The sequence below is a fragment of the Tiliqua scincoides genome, chromosome 7 (genome assembly GCF_035046505.1).
Source record: "Tiliqua scincoides isolate rTilSci1 chromosome 7, rTilSci1.hap2, whole genome shotgun sequence".
NCBI lineage: Eukaryota > Metazoa > Chordata > Lepidosauria > Squamata > Scincidae > Tiliqua > Tiliqua scincoides.
Genome location: NC_089827.1, coordinates 59,544,210 through 59,562,103, shown reverse-complemented (window position 1 = coordinate 59,562,103; position 17,894 = coordinate 59,544,210). Strand labels below are relative to the sequence as shown.

General features: G+C 43.1%; 1 protein-coding gene across 2 annotated transcripts in view; it reads left to right on the top strand.

The window, feature by feature from the left end:
- The window catches only part of TCF20 (transcription factor 20), a 63,122-nt gene extending 46,785 nt beyond the window's left edge, over positions 1 to 16,337 (top strand). The window contains exons 3-6 of one of the 2 annotated variants that reach the window (XM_066634111.1): positions 1,824 to 1,917; positions 7,481 to 7,530; positions 11,885 to 12,012; positions 15,053 to 16,337. In XM_066634111.1, coding sequence (XP_066490208.1) covers positions 1,824 to 1,917; positions 7,481 to 7,530; positions 11,885 to 11,968 — 228 coding nt within the window. In that variant the 3' untranslated portion in view covers positions 11,969 to 12,012; positions 15,053 to 16,337. The remainder of the gene's footprint in view (positions 1 to 1,823; positions 1,918 to 7,480; positions 7,531 to 11,884; positions 12,013 to 15,052) is intronic. The other variant, XM_066634112.1, reaches the window with a different exon arrangement.
- The last annotated feature ends 1,557 nt before the right edge of the window (positions 16,338 to 17,894 follow it).

Here is a 17,894-nt window from a genome sequence, read left to right as displayed (position 1 = left end):
CTGCAATAAACTGAATGGGGGGAGGGGAGAGTGACATCAAAGAGAAGACCAAAGCTGTGTGCCTGATCTACAGGCACAGGTGGATGGTGACACCATCAAACAGAAAAGGCATCTGAACGTGTAAAGGGCACTTGAGTGGAAGAGTTCAGTCTTGGACAGATAGAGCTTCAGGTGCCATGAAGTGGAAATACCAGAGTGGGACTTGGAGATTTGAGATTCGATGGAGGGAGAATGTTCTGGGGTGGGGAGGTAGAGCTGGGTATCATCAGTGTACTGTAAACCATATGATTTGGTGAGGTCCCTCCGGGATAGAGTGTAGAAGGACAACAGCAGAGGGTCAAGCCCTGAGAGACTCCAGTGGAGAGAGGGAAAGCAAATGAAGGGTTTCCCTTTATGGAAGAGAACTAACTTGATGACAGAATTGCAACTTGGGGGAAAATGAGTCAAGTGAGTGAGACTTGCAGAGTTTCAGTGGAGTGTTGGAGGCAGAAAAAAAAAGGATTGGAGGGGTCCAAAAACAAAGTTGGAGGAGAAAAAATGGTGACAGTGGCAGAAATTACTTTTTGAGTTGCATAGTAAAGAATGCTTTCCCTTTGTATTTTCCTCTCTATTTTAGTTGATCTTTGATAACATTGTACATTGAGGTATGTACATAACATGAATGTACCTAACTTGAATTTTGTTGTTGCTGGAGTGTGCAAGGTAGTTAAATGGGGTATAGGTAGATGCTTAAGAGCTGACCAAAAGGGAGGCTCACTAAGATGGCTGTGTGTTAGTATCTTGAATGGTGCACTCTTTTTTTTTTTAAGTGGCAGGATATGATAATAAGCACAAAGATATAAATATTATATTACAAAAATGGAGCAAAATATATTCTGCAGTGTACAGCTTTTCCATCATTGTAACATTATGATGAGAAAAGCAAAGTTCCTTTCTTCTGTGCAGCTCTAACAGGTATGGGATCTTGTTAGATGAAGCCTGAGGAACTTGGAAGCCCTACAGAGGTAGCAGGGAGGCACACTGCAGGCGCAATCCTAACCAGATTTCCAACACTGACATAGCTGTGCCAGTGTGGCATGCACTGCATCTTGCGCTGGGGAGGCAGTCAAGGAGGCCTCCTCAAGGTAAGGGCATGTTATCTTGGGGCTGCAATGCGGCTAGGCCAGTGCTGGAAAGTTGGTTAGGATTGCGCCCTGAATTTCACAATGTGGAAATTAACCAAATCTACTTTGCAGGGTGGAAAGTGAAGCAATTTTGGTCTGGGCCTCAGTTGCCCAGCCAATCTCCTTTGCAGGGCATGAATGACTGATGTAGTGGACAGACCATAGCACCAAGCATTGTTTTGCCTCTCTCCTTCAATGGAAACAGCTCTGCCTTCTGAGAAGAATAGATGTTGTTGCAGCTGAGAATGACTGATGAGGCAAGATGAGGAGGATCCCAGCACCGCTCTTCCCTCCCTCTTTCTGGGCTGCAGTCCATAGATGGGCCACAGTGGTGGGCTTCTAAAGGTTGTGGAGTTGTGATGTGCATATAACAGTGTATTCTTTAAGTCGTTTTGGGGTAGTTAAGGATTTTTTGTTTTTACATGGGATGTGTGTTTAGGGTTTGTTTTTTTCCACTCACAGTTTTGTTTGACTTAAAAAGCTGTTTTGGGTTTTTCTCCCCCCCAACCAAGTATTCAAACTCCTTGGAATTTTCTTTGTGGGTTTTTGTTAACGTAAGGAACTAGTGTCTGGTCAGATGGAATGTTATATGATGGCAATAGAAGAAAAATCTAAGGTTAATATATAAGCTATAAGAAGTTCTTTCCATTTTTTCCCCAGAAATGTTCTCATTGCCAGGAACCAGGAGCCACCTTAGGCTGCTACAACAAAGGCTGCTCTTTCCGATACCATTATCCGTGTGCCATCGATGCAGGTAAGAACAAGACAGTAATGTAAAAAAAATTTTTTTACTGACTCATTCCAGAACATTGTATAAGAGCCTTTATTTGAAAACCACAGGCCACCAAAGTGGAAAAGTAACCCGTGGGACAGAATTTGGTACCATTTTATAATAAATTGCAGTGAACAGTGGAAAACACATCTTCAAGCATCAGATTTTGTATTCACAGTTGTCAACCAAAAACTAGATGCTGACCTGTGATGCAGAGATGAAAGCCTGTTTCCTCATGAAAAAATGTTTTATATTTTTCTGCTGCAAGCCGAACTCTAAGTGTCTTTACTTATGTGTTCTTTGACTTTCTTACATGAGGGAGTTTAGTGATTTGCAATGCATGTTTTCTGTCTTAATATAGGGGGATATAATCATATGGCATTTGAAGTGCCAGAGATGGAATTATACTCAAACCTAGAGACTGGCAAGAGACCAAAACTACAGACTAGTGAATAGGGTTAGAGAGGGTAGCTCTTGAAGCTGTTTGGAAACTGTTTCTTTCAGGGCATCTGCTATGACGACATGATTTGTGTTTTCTATCTGTTGCATCTTTTTTATTGGATTATAAAAATCCTGGTTGCAGATGCTCTTGTTTTAAAATATGCTTGTATAGTGCCTGTCATGATTCATCCCTGACCTGAGATACTTTGCATGGGTGTGCAATAAAGCCTTTTCTATGGTTTGTGGAACTATTGTGTTGTAATAAGCTGTCCCTATTCACTGCTACAAAATGGCTTTTCCAGGGGCTGTTTGCTGGTGACTTGTTGTGTCTTTGTTTAGATTGTGAACCTGCTAGGCAGGCAACCATGCCTTCACTTATTTTCCTATGTTGATCAACTTTTTTTTAAGCAAAAAGTGCAATATAAGTAGTTTTTAAGAATAATCTCATGACTGAGACCCATTTAGTCAAGGGAGAGATGTCTTAACAAAATTTTGAGTGTCAGTTTGTGATATTGTCCTTCGAGCAGAACTATTCAGACGTGACGCCCCAGCCTGAGAACCCTGGCTTCTGCACCCTTAAGGGGAAGGGGCAGGAGGAAAGCACGATCCCCAGGATTGTGTCATTCAGGAGGGCTGCAGGGACTGGTATGTGCTCACCAGTCCCTGCAGCAGGATACTGGGAGTGCGGGAAGCCCTGCGTGAGTGTCTGCAAGGCTCCCCAGCCTTCCAAAAATGAAGGCAGAGCAATCGCGCTCCATTTCCGGTTTTGCGGAGGTGGAGCACGATTTCTCTGCTTTCACTTTTAGAAGGCTAGGGCGCCCTGCAGATGCTTGTGCAGGGTTCCCTGCACCCCTAGGACGCTGCTGCAGGGACTGGTGAGCACATCCCAGTCCCTTCAGCCCCCCTGAGGATCATGTCGCTGCCTTCCCCCCACCCCCGCAGCCTCCCTCCCCTTCAAGGACTTACTGCAGTCTTCAGACTCCCTGAGAGTTTGAAAAGCACAGACTTAGAGGAGTGGAATATTCATATTCAGAAGAATAAATGTTACCCTGGATTTCTAAATGACTGGGAGGACCAACAGGGCAAGGTTGACTTCAGAACATTGCAAGTGCCCCAGGGAGATCTTGCTGGTTGTTGTTGGAGTTAGATTGCTGGATTGGAGGAACTATGGGCTCATTCACAAGTGCAGTTCTTGTGTTTTTATAAATTGTTTGTGTTTGGAGGATGTAGAAGGCTTCCACTTTCAGCAACATTTGACTATGTTTGCCTGTAAATCTTAAAAAGTAATATAGATGTGCCCCAGTATCCACTGGAGTTCCAGTCTGGACTCCCGGATACTGGGGACACCTTTAAAAAGATAAGGGAAAGGGAAATTCCTTTGTATTTCTTTACCTGATCAGTGATTGGTGGCTACCTTGAATGTTTTAATTTTGTTTTCTTGTTGGATTGTTTATGCTAATAAAGGTGGAATGAATGAATGAAAGATAAGGGAAAGTTTAAAAAATCTTGGTAAAACAAGATTTTTTAAAATGTTCCCATAGCTTTTTAATTGGTGTCCCTGATATCCATGGTATCCGTGGATAACTGAAACTGTGGATGCCAAATCCTTGAATACCAGGCGCATGCCCATATTTGGTTTGGAGAGTTCCTGTATTGGGAAGAGATGATTAAATGGTTACTGCCTTGTATTATGCATTTGTAGAATGAGATCACGCAGTTATCCTAATTCATTGTTTGCATTGTAGCTGCTGACTAGGCTACATACTCCTTTTAGTGCATTGTGCTAATTATTTTAGCCTTTTGCATACTTTGTTCTTTTTAGCTAGCATTAATGGAAAATGGACTTGTTGCCTTGCAGCAAGGGTAGCTGGGCCAAAATCAGAGTGACGACAGATTTTTTCCTTGTTAGTCTCATGTTAATTACTGCAACTTTTCCAACAGATTGCAGCAACAGAGGAATTTGATAATACCTCATATTTCAAGAGGGTTTCAATCAGCACGTGTTTATTTACCACCATGAGAGTTGCTTGGAAGTTGTAGAGAATTCTAAGGATGAGCTCTGTAAATGGTTTTCTAAAGTCTTGCTTCCTGACGATACTTCTGAAATATAGTAATTGGAGAGCAGTTGGAAATAATGCCAGACATTCAGCATAAACAGGTGTCTAAGAGTGGAACTAAAATCTGCACTCATGAAGAATGTCTAGGGAGAAGCATGTGGTTTTTAAGCCTATTTTGCTGTAGCTAAGTTTGATTGTGGAATGAATCTGTTGAAAAGCCTTTGTAATGACTTAAGATTTTGGAAAACGGGGTTTGCTGTGGCTGCTTGGCTAGTGAGCACCTTAATTTGTTTTATACAAATGCCAAACAGTAGTGTTGAAACCACTTTCCTTTCCATATGATACAGAAAGCCTCACAAAGTATGGAAAATGTGTTTGCAGTAAACCATTTATGGTCCCCATAGCAGACACTAATACTTGAAGGAGAGATATGCCTGCGAGCACAAATGTTTGCTTACCTTGAGGAGGCCTCCTTGACTGCTCCCCACCACCATAGGATGCCGCTCATGCCCCATTGGCATGGCCGCATTGGCATTGGAAAGTTGGATAGGCTTGAACCCTGTGGTTCCTGGACACATAGACTGTCTGCAGACATAAATCTTCCCTTTGAACATTATTTGAAATTTGAAGTTGACTGTTTGCTGTGGTGTCATCAGACATCTTGAAGTAATGGAGAAGCATATGCTAAATACAAATTCATAAATGCATCACAAAGATTATCTTTCTTAGAGCCCAACCCTGGGCTCAGCATGCCGGCTCATGACATCAATAAGTCACCGGGCCCTGATGGCATACACCCAAGGGTTATTAAGGAATTGAAGAATGAAGTTGCAGATCTCTTGACTAAGGTATGCAACTTGTCCCTCAAAACGGCCACAGTGCCAGAAGATTGGAGGATAGCAAATGTCACGCCTATTTTTAAAAAGGGAAAGAGGGGGGACCCGGGAAACTATAGGCCGGTCAGCCTAACATCCATACCGGGTAAGATGGTGGAATGCCTCATCAAAGATAGGATCTCAAAACACATAGACGAACAGGCCTTGCTGAGGGAGAGTCAGCATGGCTTCTGTAAGGGTAAGTCTTGCCTCACGAACCTTATAGAATTCTTTGAAAAGGTCAACAGGCATGTGGATGCGGGAGAACCCGTAGACATTATATATCTGGACTTTCAGAAGGCGTTTGACACGGTCCCTCACCAAAGGCTACTGAAAAAACTCCACAGTCAGGGAATTAGAGGACAGGTCCTCTCGTGGATTGAGAACTGGTTGGAGGCCAGGAAGCAGAGAGTGGGTGTCAATGGGCAATTTTCACAATGGAGAGAGGTGAAAAGCGGTGTGCCCCAAGGATCTGTCCTGGGACCGGTGCTTTTCAACCTCTTCATAAATGACCTGGAGACAGGGTTGAGCAGTGAAGTGGCTAAGTTTGCAGACGACACCAAACTTTTCCGAGTGGTAAAGACCAGAAGTGATTGTGAGGAGCTCCAGAAGGATCTCTCCAGACTGGCAGAATGGGCAACAAAATGGCAGATGCGCTTCAATGTCAGTAAGTGTAAAGTCATGCACATTGGGGCAAAAAATCAAAACTTTAGATATAGGCTGATGGGTTCTGAGCTGTCTGTGACAGATCAGGAGAGAGATCTTGGGGTGGTGGTGGACAGGTCGATGAAAGTGTCGACCCAATGTGCGGTGGCAGTGAAGAAGGCCAATTCTATGCTTGGGATCATTAGGAAGGGTATTGAGAACAAAACAGTTAGTATTATAATGCCGTTGTACAAATCGATGGTAAGGCCACACCTGGAGTATTGTGTCCAGTTCTGGTCGCCGCATCTCAAAAAAGACATAGTGGAAATGGAAAAGGTGCAAAAGAGAGCGACTAAGATGATTACGGGGCTGGGGCACCTTCCTTATGAGGAAAGGCTACGGCGTTTGGGCCTCTTCAGCCTAGAAAAGAGACGCTTGAGGGGGGACATGATTGAGACATACAAAATTATGCAGGGGATGGACAGAGTGGATAGGGAGATGCTCTTTACACTCTCACATAATACCAGAACCAGGGGACATCCACTAAAATTGAGTGTTGGGCGGGTTAGGACAGACAAAAGAAAATATTTCTTTACTCAGCGCGTGGTCGGTCTGTGGAACTCCTTGCCACAGGATGTGGTGCTGGCGTCTAGCCTAGACGCCTTTAAAAGGGGATTGGACGAGTTTCTGGAGGAAAAATCCATTATGGGGTACAAGCCATGATGTGTATGCGCAACCTCCTGATTTTAGGAATGGGTTAAGTCAGAATGCCAGATGTAGGGGAGAGCACCAGGATGAGGTCTCTTGTTATCTGGTGTGCTCCCTGGGGCATTTGGTGGGCCGCTGTGAGATACAGGAAGCTGGACTAGATGGGCCTATGGCCTGATCCAGTGGGGCTGTTCTTATGTTCTTATGTTCTTATGACTGTCGCAAACATGCCATAAGGCACGTTTGAGGGCCCTACCGCTGAGCGAGCGCCAGTTGTAACCAAGCACAGACCCAACCTCTGCTGCTTGGTGGTTGCGCAGACCGCCAAGCAGCGGAGAGGTAAGTGGGGGGAGGCAGGGAGGAATTGTTCCGGGGAGGGAGGAGGCGTTATGAGGAGAGGCGGGGAGAGGGCGGGGGGGAGCGTGCCTAGGAGAGGGAGCGGGGCGGGAGGGAGGCAGAAGCCGAGGAGCCACTGGTGACTACCTGAAGTGTGCAGGATGCGGCAGCAGCCATTTTTGCTGTTGCTGCAGTCGCGTGCCCCGGGCAGCTCAGGATTGGACTGCCCATTTCATATTCTTAATGTTGAGAGAGTGTTCTTCATTTTTATTGAACAGCTTTGTGATAATTTGGCAGTTTGGCTCTGCATGTTGAACAAATTCCATTCTCCTCTTTTATAACTTCTGCGGTTTCTATGAAGATCAGTGCAGTCCTTCCTATGTGAAGTTGTGAACCCTTGCGAGCTGAATTAGCAGACGTAATGTGATATTTTGTTTTATTTTAGAAGTAATCTAACATGCTGGTTTTTTTCTTCTCTTTTAGATTGTTTACTAAACGAAGAGAATTTCTCAGTGAGGTGCCCCAAGCACAAGGTAATACAGATATTATCCATTTGGTATTGCGTCTTGCTGACTTAATTTTGTAGATAAATCACAGTTTATTTAAGTTGATTTTATATCTGCTAATGCATTCTAAAAGGATACACTCATAGGTTACCATCTCTACAGGATAGCATCTTTCAAAAAGATCAGAAGATACAAGAGTTTTCATATGCTTTTCCAATGGAATTTATTGGCTTCTGTATTGCTACTTGCCCCGTGAAGCTACCTCCATGGTCTAGATTTTGTCTTGAGCATTTATTTTTGGCTATGGCATTCAACACATGTTCTGCTAAAAGTGGTTTACCTCTCTGGAAATATTCTGAGAAAGGGAAATTCTCCAGTGGGCTCTCCATGGCACGGTCAGTCTGGAACAGGTGGTTGCTCCTCCCTCTCAGGCAGGCAGGTCAGGCAGAGGTCCCGGTCAGCCCAAATCTCCCCTTTTAGAAGTGGGTGGTTAGCTGATGGGAACAACTTTCCAAATAATGAATCTGTTGGAGATGAGCAGTAGTTATTTATTTAGTTCCTGTTCTGAGCACGCTTGGCCAGCTAATTCCAATCCACTTGGCTCAGTCTCTGGACAGATATAGTTAAAATACAATTCAGTAAAATAACCTCAAGTAGCTAGGCAATCTGAAATATAATTTCTGCCATGGTGCAAGTGGGTATTAAATATAACCTACAGACCGAATTTACAGCCCAATCCTTCCAGCAGTGTAAGGTCCTTTATGCCTGTCACAAAGTGTAATGTGCCATTCAGTGCAATCTGGCCACCGCCACAAGTGGCAAGCAACCAGGTCCATGCACCAGTGTATGGAGAAAGAGCTCAGGTGCCTCTAAGTCAGAACAGGGGGTGGGCGGAATGGGGTGGAGATCTGGATGGAGAGCAGGGCGAGGGAATCTTTGGCGATGCATTAATGATGTGGGGAGGCATATCTAATAGTTCCTCTAATACCCAGGATGCTTCACAACCTATCCAGAGTTAAGGGTGTGCGAAACCTCTCCTTTTGTCTCCAAAATTAATTGAGTTTTTGAAGTGTTAAGGTCAAAAGTTCAAAAAAAACTTGAGGGGCCTTTTAAGTATTTTGATTAGAAAAAAATGCTAGAACCTGACTCCTTCCCCCAGTTCCCCAAGCCTCTGTTGCTTCCTGCCTTGCTTGTCAGACCCTCCCCACTTCCTTAGCACAGATAGAATGTTATTTAGGAGGGGATAACAGTCCAAAGTCCAGCTGAAATGTCTGCGTGACTTCCTCTTTGCCGACAATGCAGCTGTCACTATCCACTCTGCCAAAGATCTCCAGCAGCTCATGGATCGTTTTATCAAGGCCTGCCAAGATTTTGAACTGACAATCAGCCTGAAGAAAACACAGGTCATGGTTCAGGATGTGGACTCACCTCCCTGCATTACAATCTCTGCGCATGAACTGGAGGTTGTCCATGACTTTGTGTACCTTGGCTCTACGATCTCCGACACTCTTTCTCTCAATACCGAGCTAAACAAACGCATCGGTAAAGTAGCTACCATGTTTTCCAGACTCACAAAGAGAGTCTGGTCCAACAAGAAGCTGACGGAACATACCAAGATCCAGGTCTACAGAGCTTGCGTCCTGAGTACACTTCTGTACTGCAGCAAATCATGGACTCTTCGCTCACAACAGGAGAGGAAACGGAATGCTTTCCACATGCGCTGCCTCACAACACAGTCCTGGAACGTGCTGGAATCCCTAGCATGTATGCACTGCTGAAACAGAGACGCCTGCGTTGGCTCGGTCATGTTGTGAGAATGGATGATGGCCGGATCCCAAAGATCTCCTCTATGGAGAAGTCGTGCAAGGAAAGCGCCCTACAGGTAGACCACAGCTGCGATACAAGGACATCTGCAAGAGGGATCTGAAGGCCTTAGAAGTGGACCTCAACAAGTGGGAAACCCTGGCCTCTGAGCGGCCCGCTTGGAGGCAGGCTGTGCAGCATGGCCTTTCCCAGTTTGAAGAGACACTTGGCCAACAGTCTGAAGCAAAGAGGCAAAGAAGGAAGGCCCACAGCCAGGGAGACAGACCAGGGACAGACTGCACTTGCTCCCAGTGTGGAAGGGATTCTCACTCCCGAATTGGCCTTTTCAGCCACACTAGACGCTGTTCCAGAACAACCATTCAGAGCGCGATACCATAGTCTTTCGAGACTGAAGGTTGCTTTCATCAGGTGGAGTAGGACAAGGTAGCAGAATGGGAAATGGCTACAAATGATGCTCTTATCTGTCATTTTCTTCCTGGTATCATCAACCAGTCACCTCTGTGTGAGCTCCACAAATACTGTGGAGAAATGGTGCTCTTTGAATGATTATCTGCATAGTCACACAGTTTCCCTCCTTCCCTGTTACTGACATTGCTTACATTTATTTGAATTGATACCATTTAAGAGACATATAAAAATAATCTAAAGTATCGTTTTGAGAGGAAGGACAAGATCACCAGCTTCCTGACTGAATTCTAGAGTTCTAGAATATTCCTGGATTGGCATACAGAACTATACCAAGTGCAGATAAATTTTTTTGGGGGGGGTACATGGGGATGAAAGTACTTATGCAGTTAATGTCTTTCTGGTCTTAAGGGTCATGAATGCCTTCCATTTTGTTGCCAAGTGACAAGTAATATGAAGATAAAATCTATGAATTTATCTCTGTAACTTGGGATTTATATGAATTATGTCAGTATTTGCTCTTAGGCAGTGAGATGGAACAGCAGCATAGTTGGGATCTAATTGTTTCACTCCAGGCCATCTGACCAGTGTTAATTCATTGGGAGTGTTGGCAGAAGACTAGTTAGTGGGAATTTAGAAGGGTCTTATGAGACGCTAATACCTTGTGAGACAGCCTAACATAAGCTGAGGCCCAGGTTTCCACAGCATTTTTGTATGAAAATGGGTATTCAGCTCAAGCAGTTCATTTCAGTAGTTTCTTTGCTGCATATTTTTATTCTTAAAGTATTTATGCTCTTTTTTAAATTCATGAATCTACAAGTTAGCCTACAAAATTCTTAAAAACCACAACATGTTAACAGCAAGATAATAACAAGATAATAACAAACAGAAAAGAACAATACCAAATTCATAACTCATCATTTGAGTAAATGGCTCTTCCCTGATCTATTTTATTGCTCTATCATTGACCTGATCCAGATGTTTTTTCACAGAGGAGTATGGTAACATGTGCTAAAGAATTGGAAGGCATTTTCTTTGAATCCTATTCCTCTTGTGTTTTGTACTGATAAGTGGGTGTGGTAATTCCACTTGAAAAATCACTAATGTCCTTATTTTTTAAACTTACAAAACAGGGCTGAGTGTGCCATGAACTTATACATAAATCTTGTGTATCAGGCAGATTTGCAAATGGTTTTTATTTTTCATAATTCATTCTGCTCCTGGTGCATGTAGACTGGCGCAGGGCACTGAAATCCCATTCCCCCAATCACAGATAATCTCACAAAGCCCCTCTCTGGCAGTAGATGTTTTATCAGACAGTGCACATGGGTACAGTTTCACACCAGTCTTCACAAACAAAACAGCTAGAATCTGCTTTAAAAAGAAAATTAAAGCTGTTGTTTTCAGGTTTCTGATTCTGTACACATTAGCAATCTTTGCTTTTGTTTTTTCTTCATTTGTACAGAACCAGGGCGTATGTACAGCCCTATTTTAGAATCTACATTTTCTTCTAGTGGAAGCCAGCTGTCCTGCTCAGTCAGAGGTCATAGTGTAGGAAGAGTTGCTTTCACTTAGCTTTAATGGATATACAGAAAAAAAAACTTACTTAAATTGAGAGGGCTTTCAGACATGCTCTTTTAAGCTGATGTTAACACCTGTTTTTTGTAATGAGCTAGCTCTTTCAGTTAACATGTGAAAACAAGGTGTTGCTTTATTCTGCTAAGACCTCCAGCAAATTTAGTGTCAGTTCTGACTTTCCCGATATAAATGGTTAAAAATAACTTGCACTGAGGAGTATCAGTCTTTGTCAAAATGTATTTTTGGATCAGTCAAGGAAAATGCATAAAAATATGTTAACGGCAAGATAATAAAACACAGTATTTAGTGCCTTGTTTTAGTGCTCACCTTGTCAGTTCTCTGATTATGCAGAGGGTGCTGCTTTATTTTCTTGCTAAACACAGTGTGCTCCTTACATGGTCCTCATGCTTCACAAAAATGCCAACTGCTGTCATGTAGAAATCCTGCCTGAAAAATCTGTTTGGTTCCAGTACTGATGCTGCTTTCTCTCTTTCACTCTCCATTCTTATCTCCGCATCTTCCCTTTATCATCTCCTTTCCCCTTCACTACCTCCTTTGCATACTGGACCATCAGCCTCCCCTCCCTTGCTCTCTACCCTCCTTGCAGAACAAGATGGTGAAAGGCAGCCTCAGCACAGAGCAGTCGGAGCGGGGGTGAGGGGGGAAATGTGTTCGTGGGAATGAAAAAAAAAGCAAGCACAGGTGAGTTGAGGGAAGGACTGTTAGTTTTCCCTCTCACCTCCTTTCTAGTTTGAGGGAGAAATAGGTGGTGATCTTACCATGCAGTTTTAAACTTGGACGCCTTTTCTCTTCAGGTTGCTGGTTTTACCGGTGTATTTCTGTCCTTTTTTCTTTACCAGTGAAAGACAAAATTGAACTAATGCAGTGTTTCTCAATGTTTGACCTCTGTTGTACCACTACACATGGTCCATCTATTCGAAGTACCATCAGAAATAACTGGTGATGACTTCATTGCCAGATACTTCTGGGTTGGGAGGCCAGATATGTTGTGACAAACAACAGTAAGAGGCTTTGGGTGGATGGGAGAACTTTTTCAAGCACAGAAAAGCATGTTTTGGAGCCTCCTGCTGCTATTTGTTGTGTCACATTACTGATCTCACTGCTGGGCGGCAGGTGTCCAGGGGTCCTGCGAGTACCACCAGGTGCTATCTCAAGTACCACTGGTGATACTCATATCACTGGTTGAGAAACAGTGAACTAATGCTCTTTTCTTCAGTATGCTAAATGACTAACATGTTTTTTCTATTGGTCCTCTGTTCCATCTACTTACATGAATACTAAAGGGTTAACATTTCATCACACTACCATTTGGATAGACCTGTTAAGGTTAGTATTTTTTTGAGCCTCAGCAGGTCAATCAGTTTCCTATTGGGCAGTAACCACTCTTGTCCAAAGCTTGGTGCAGGTGGACTAGAGCAGTGGTTATCACATATTTAACACCAGGACCCACTTTTTAGAATGAGAATCTGTCAGGACCCACCAGAAGTGATGCCATGACCAGAAGTGACATCATTAGCAGGAAAATTTTTAGCAATCCTAAACTACAATCCTACCCACACTTACCCAGGAGTAAGTCCCATTTACAATCATTGTTAAAAGAATATCATAGTAGCTTGTTAAAAGTCAGGTCTGTTACATTTCCCCAAATGCAGTCACATACCATGGGATCAAGTCTAATATATTAAAAATAAAATATTGAGATTGGCTCGCAACCCGCCTAGTGGGTCCCGACCCACAGTTCTTGAGCAAGCCCTGAAGAGACTATGCTCTTCAACTCTGATCCAGGCAGTGAGGTACATTGCAACAACAGGATTGGGCTGCTTGTGTCTGAACATATTTCAACCAAGTGTGATTATATGTGGGCTGATGTGTTGGTATGGTGGTGTTTTGTTTTCACCTAATGTTAGTATACAATTTTGCATTGTATATATCTACTTGGAGTTCCTTGACAAGAAAACCAAGATATAGATTCCAGTCATGACCTGTTGATATCTGTGGGAAGGCTGTTTTAAAAAGTACAGCATGTTATAGTTTTCAAATACATGCTTAAAGTGGAGCGACGGTTCTAATACATGCTAGTGAGAATGAATAGCCAACCAAGGGTGAAAGTTGAATTCATCTGCGGCAGAAGGGTATGAGGGTGGGTTCATGGTATGGCTGAGTCTGGAGTCTCTTTGTCCGATGCTGAAAAAAGTTAAGGGTAACTGAGGCTCAACTGAGATGTGCATTTACCTTGTCTATGTTGCCACACTTTCCTGTCCAGCTTCAGCCCCATGCAGAGGCATTTGTTTTATTGCAAAGCACATCAGTGACAATTTGGTTTGAAAATCTTCTTTTTGGTGTCATTCTTGGATGACTCTCTATTGGATTGATGTTTAGATTGTTGCTGTCCGATAATTGTCCAGAAAGAAGAAGATGATGATGATGATAATAATACAGGTATTTTATATACCGCCTTTCTAGATCCTCAGATTTCTCCTCAGACTTTATTCAAGGCGGTTTACATAGTCAGGCTAATTTAAATCCCCGTAGGGATTTTTACAATTGAAAGAAGGCTCTATCTTTCAAGAGCTACAACAATTCAGATGTTTCGTTCTGATCTGGCCTCCATCCTCCTACGCTCAGAGCAGATGGAATAACTCGGCTCAGCTTGTCAGCTGCTTCAAGGTCGCATGGTGCCAGTGGCCTCGAACTGGTGACCTTTGGATGTTATCTTCAGGCAAACGGAGGCTCAACCCTCTAGACTAGACCTCCTGCCCCGTAGATGTGACGTCTACAGCCCTTTCTCTAGTGGCCAGATGTCTGTGTCAAACTGCACCACTGGGACTGTTTAGCAAAGGTGCATCCTGTGCTTAAATTAGCCCCACACTGTGTGTTCTCCACTAGCCAGTGGTGTAGTTGGGTGGGAAGCAACAGGTGGAAATGCTCCAGGCACCACACCTGCAGGGGTGGCGCTTCCAGTCTCGCCCCCCAACAGCCCATTTTTTAATCTGTTTTTTAAAAAAAGGAAGCAGCTGGCAGCTCCACTGGTTTCTTTCCCTTTACCCTCATCCTGATGAAGGAGGAGTGTCTCAGAAATGCACCTGGAGTGCCTGTAAGTTGCAGCCACTCTGGGCGCAATTCCATGCTGTTCTGGACTGCCCCTTCCTCTCCTCCTTTATAGGAGGAGAGGAAAGACATGGCCAAGAGTGGCATTGCGCTGGGAATTGCATCCCCTCATGGCGTGATTCTGCACTGCGATGCAACATTATGCCGGGAGAGGCTTCAATTCCTGGTGCAATTCTAGAAGTGATTGCAGTGACATGAAGACATCATCACAATTGTTTCTGGGTAAGGGAGGAGAGGGGTGGCAAAGTGGGACGTGGCTCCAGGCGGAAAAAAGCTGGTGTCACTGCCACTAGCCTTATATTCTGGGCTACAAGTGAGGTGAATTCTGTCATGGACACCTGGACAGAAATAAATGGACTCTGGTTCTCTGTATTTCATGTAATCTCTGCAGCGTGGCTTCCTTTTTATTATTTTCTTTAAAAAACTTGCTTTTTAAGAAAGAAAAATTATTGGTAAACTTCTAGAAGCCGTTTCTCCAAGTGTAAGAACTTCTGGCAGTATTGCTACTATACATGTCTCTTTGGCCTTTATGTTAATTTTGCTATGACAGTTAATGGGAAAGTTATATGTTTAGATATTTTTCTAAGAGCACTTTTATCTGTTTGTTCTGCAGGTTAGGCTGTTGAGATAAGAAAGCTGCAGACATTCAAGATGGAATGGATTCTTTCCCACTGTGCAGTCATGCCCCCTCTTGATGTGCCTGCCAATGCCAGCACTTCCTTCATCAATTCTTTCATCACACTTGACCGACAACATCACAGAATATGATCAAGGAGTCTGAACCAGCTGTTTTCATGGACACAATCTCCATAGTGACTATGGGAAGGGGAGGGAAAAGGTGGGGAATTAAAGAGGGAGGGATAAAATATATATATAGATATATATATATATATAAAGATCTATTTTTAGTCTTGATAGACTTGTTTTAAATGAAAGGTGCGCTATCCCTTTTTATGCATTTAATTCAATTTTTAAGATCCACATACGTTCCAAGTTGCTCATAAACAAGTATACATAAAATCCAAACAAGGCCTTTGAAAATGAATCTCATCTTATTTTAAAAGGAGGTCTGGAGTTATGAGCTTGCTTAATCAAATTTGTCTCTTCACTCCAACTTCCGTAACAGAAAACCCAGGTTTTAAAGAATGCTGATTTGTTGTGTGTGTGTTGTCTGTAGGGGCAGAAGGTAGGAGTGAATGATTGCAAGAAATGAGATGTTTGTATTTTGTGTCTGTATGAAGGGGGGATTTTTTTTTTTCCATGTTAAGAAACACTATTTATTTTTATTAAGAAGAAAAGCCTGAGAAGCATCGGGAGACTCCTATGTCATGTGACTTGTGAAATCAGAGTGACTTCTACTAGCTTCATATACAGATGCTCTGACTTTAGAGACATGACTCTCTCTGAACCAAAAGGTAGGGGGAATTTGAGCCATTCTTGGCATTGACAAATACTCCAAAATCATTCCAAGGAGCTGCTGCATTTTCAAGAGCAGTTTAGAGGAGGATATTGGCTTGCCTATTGGAAAGGGGCATTCAACAAAAAGTCTGAATGTTGACATACTCTGTGTGTGTTAAGCTGACCAGGAATATCCAATTAACCCTTCTCTTCTCTGTGTTTTGTTTCTAAGAAGGAAGGGAGAATGTCAATTTAGCAGCCTGCACCACATGGTTACTTATTTTTGTTTGTTTGTACATTGTGTAATTTTTAAACATTTGAGTTTAAGAAGTAAAACTTTTTCTCTTGTTAAGGCCTTAAGAAGGGGTTAGTGCATCTTTCAGGGGTCACTCTGCCATGGGAATAAAATAGCTGTTTCACAAACAGTTTTATATATAAAAAAAACCTAAAGCAAACAAAAAAAATCACAAAAAAACCTAATAAACTTCATTTTAACCTTGCTTCTTCTGTGTAATTTCATGTCTTTTGCCCTCCTTATGAACAAGTCTCATTTCTGTAGTTATATTTTGAATTGTTTACACACACATACTTGCACACACAACTATCACTAACTATTTTAGATGGGACTTCATAACCTGGTGTAGAGCCAAAGATCAACACCAATATGCAAGAATATGCAATATGCACCAATATGCATATCTTTATCTGGATATTCTCTATCCAAGACCATCGGAACTGGTCTTGGTAATCTAAAATATCTTTAGTAGGTTTCTGCCTCCTTGATGAGTTCAAGGCTAGCTTTTCTTTATCATTTCAGTATGTCATCCTGTCAACTAGGCTGACAGTAGTTGACAGGATGTTGACTAGGCTTACAAATACTCGTTTGAGTGCGAGACAGAAAGATGCATATCCAAGTCAGGACTGATGAACAGACTCAGCAACCCAGTACTTAATCCTAAAGAAAAGATAATTGAATTTGAAATGCTGTTAAAAGAAAATACAAGATCACAAATGACTGTTCACCATTTGAACAGCTGTCTTAATGTGGAAAGAGCTGTGCAGTCTTTACGGGTTCATCCTCATAATAACCTTACTGGGTGTCAGGCAGCCCACTCCCAACGTTCCCTGGAGCAGGCAGGCCAGCAGGCCTGTGCTGCATCCAGAGTAGGGTTGGAGCTGACTGTGGCACATTAATTAATTCCCCTTGCTCCAAGTAACATGGCAGTGAGCCAAATGGGACTACCTGAATCTGCACCACCTAAAGAGGTGGCGTAGATCCAAGCAACCCATGTTAGGCCAGGCCACCTGCAAGGGGGATTAGAATCAGGAGTAAGTATTGGATCCTGGCGCCACGCTGCTCCTGGGTCCAACCTGCCCACCACCCATCCACCCCCAGCCCAGAATGCCCTCCTCCTGCCCTTCCCAAACCCCTGCGCCTGCGGCCTACCACCGGTGCAAACTTACCTGTCTGTGCAGGCGCAGAGGCAGGATCTAGCTTCTGTGAACCAGTGCACATCTGTGCGCTGGCCCAGCTGACTGAAGGAAGCGCAAACATGCCTTACAACATGTTTGTGACACTCCCTGGCCATGTAAGGGACTTACACTGGCCCAGCACAATCTTAGGCTAATGACAGAAATAAATTTTCTAATGAATAATTTATTTTCTAATAAATGTTTTCTAATGAACTCAAGCAAATAAATGTTGCCTCATATTTCTTCCAGATTGATTCAAAGAGGATTAAAATCTGTTTAACATTTTCTCCAGTTTGAAGTATATGAAAGGATCGTGTTAATGAACCTAAGAAGAACTGGGTCAGACCAAGGTTCTATTGAGTTTGGCATCCTGTTTCCAACAGTGACCAGCCAGATGCTTCCAAGAAGTCTACACACCAGATGTGAGGGCAACAGTTCTCCTGTCTTCTTTTGCAGCCCAGCCTCTGGTTTTCAAAAGGCTACAGCTTCTGAATCAGAAGATATCATTTAGCAATTGTGGCTAAAAACTGTTAAACAGATAGCCATCAGTTGACATACCGAGGAATTTGTCTAATCTTTTAAAG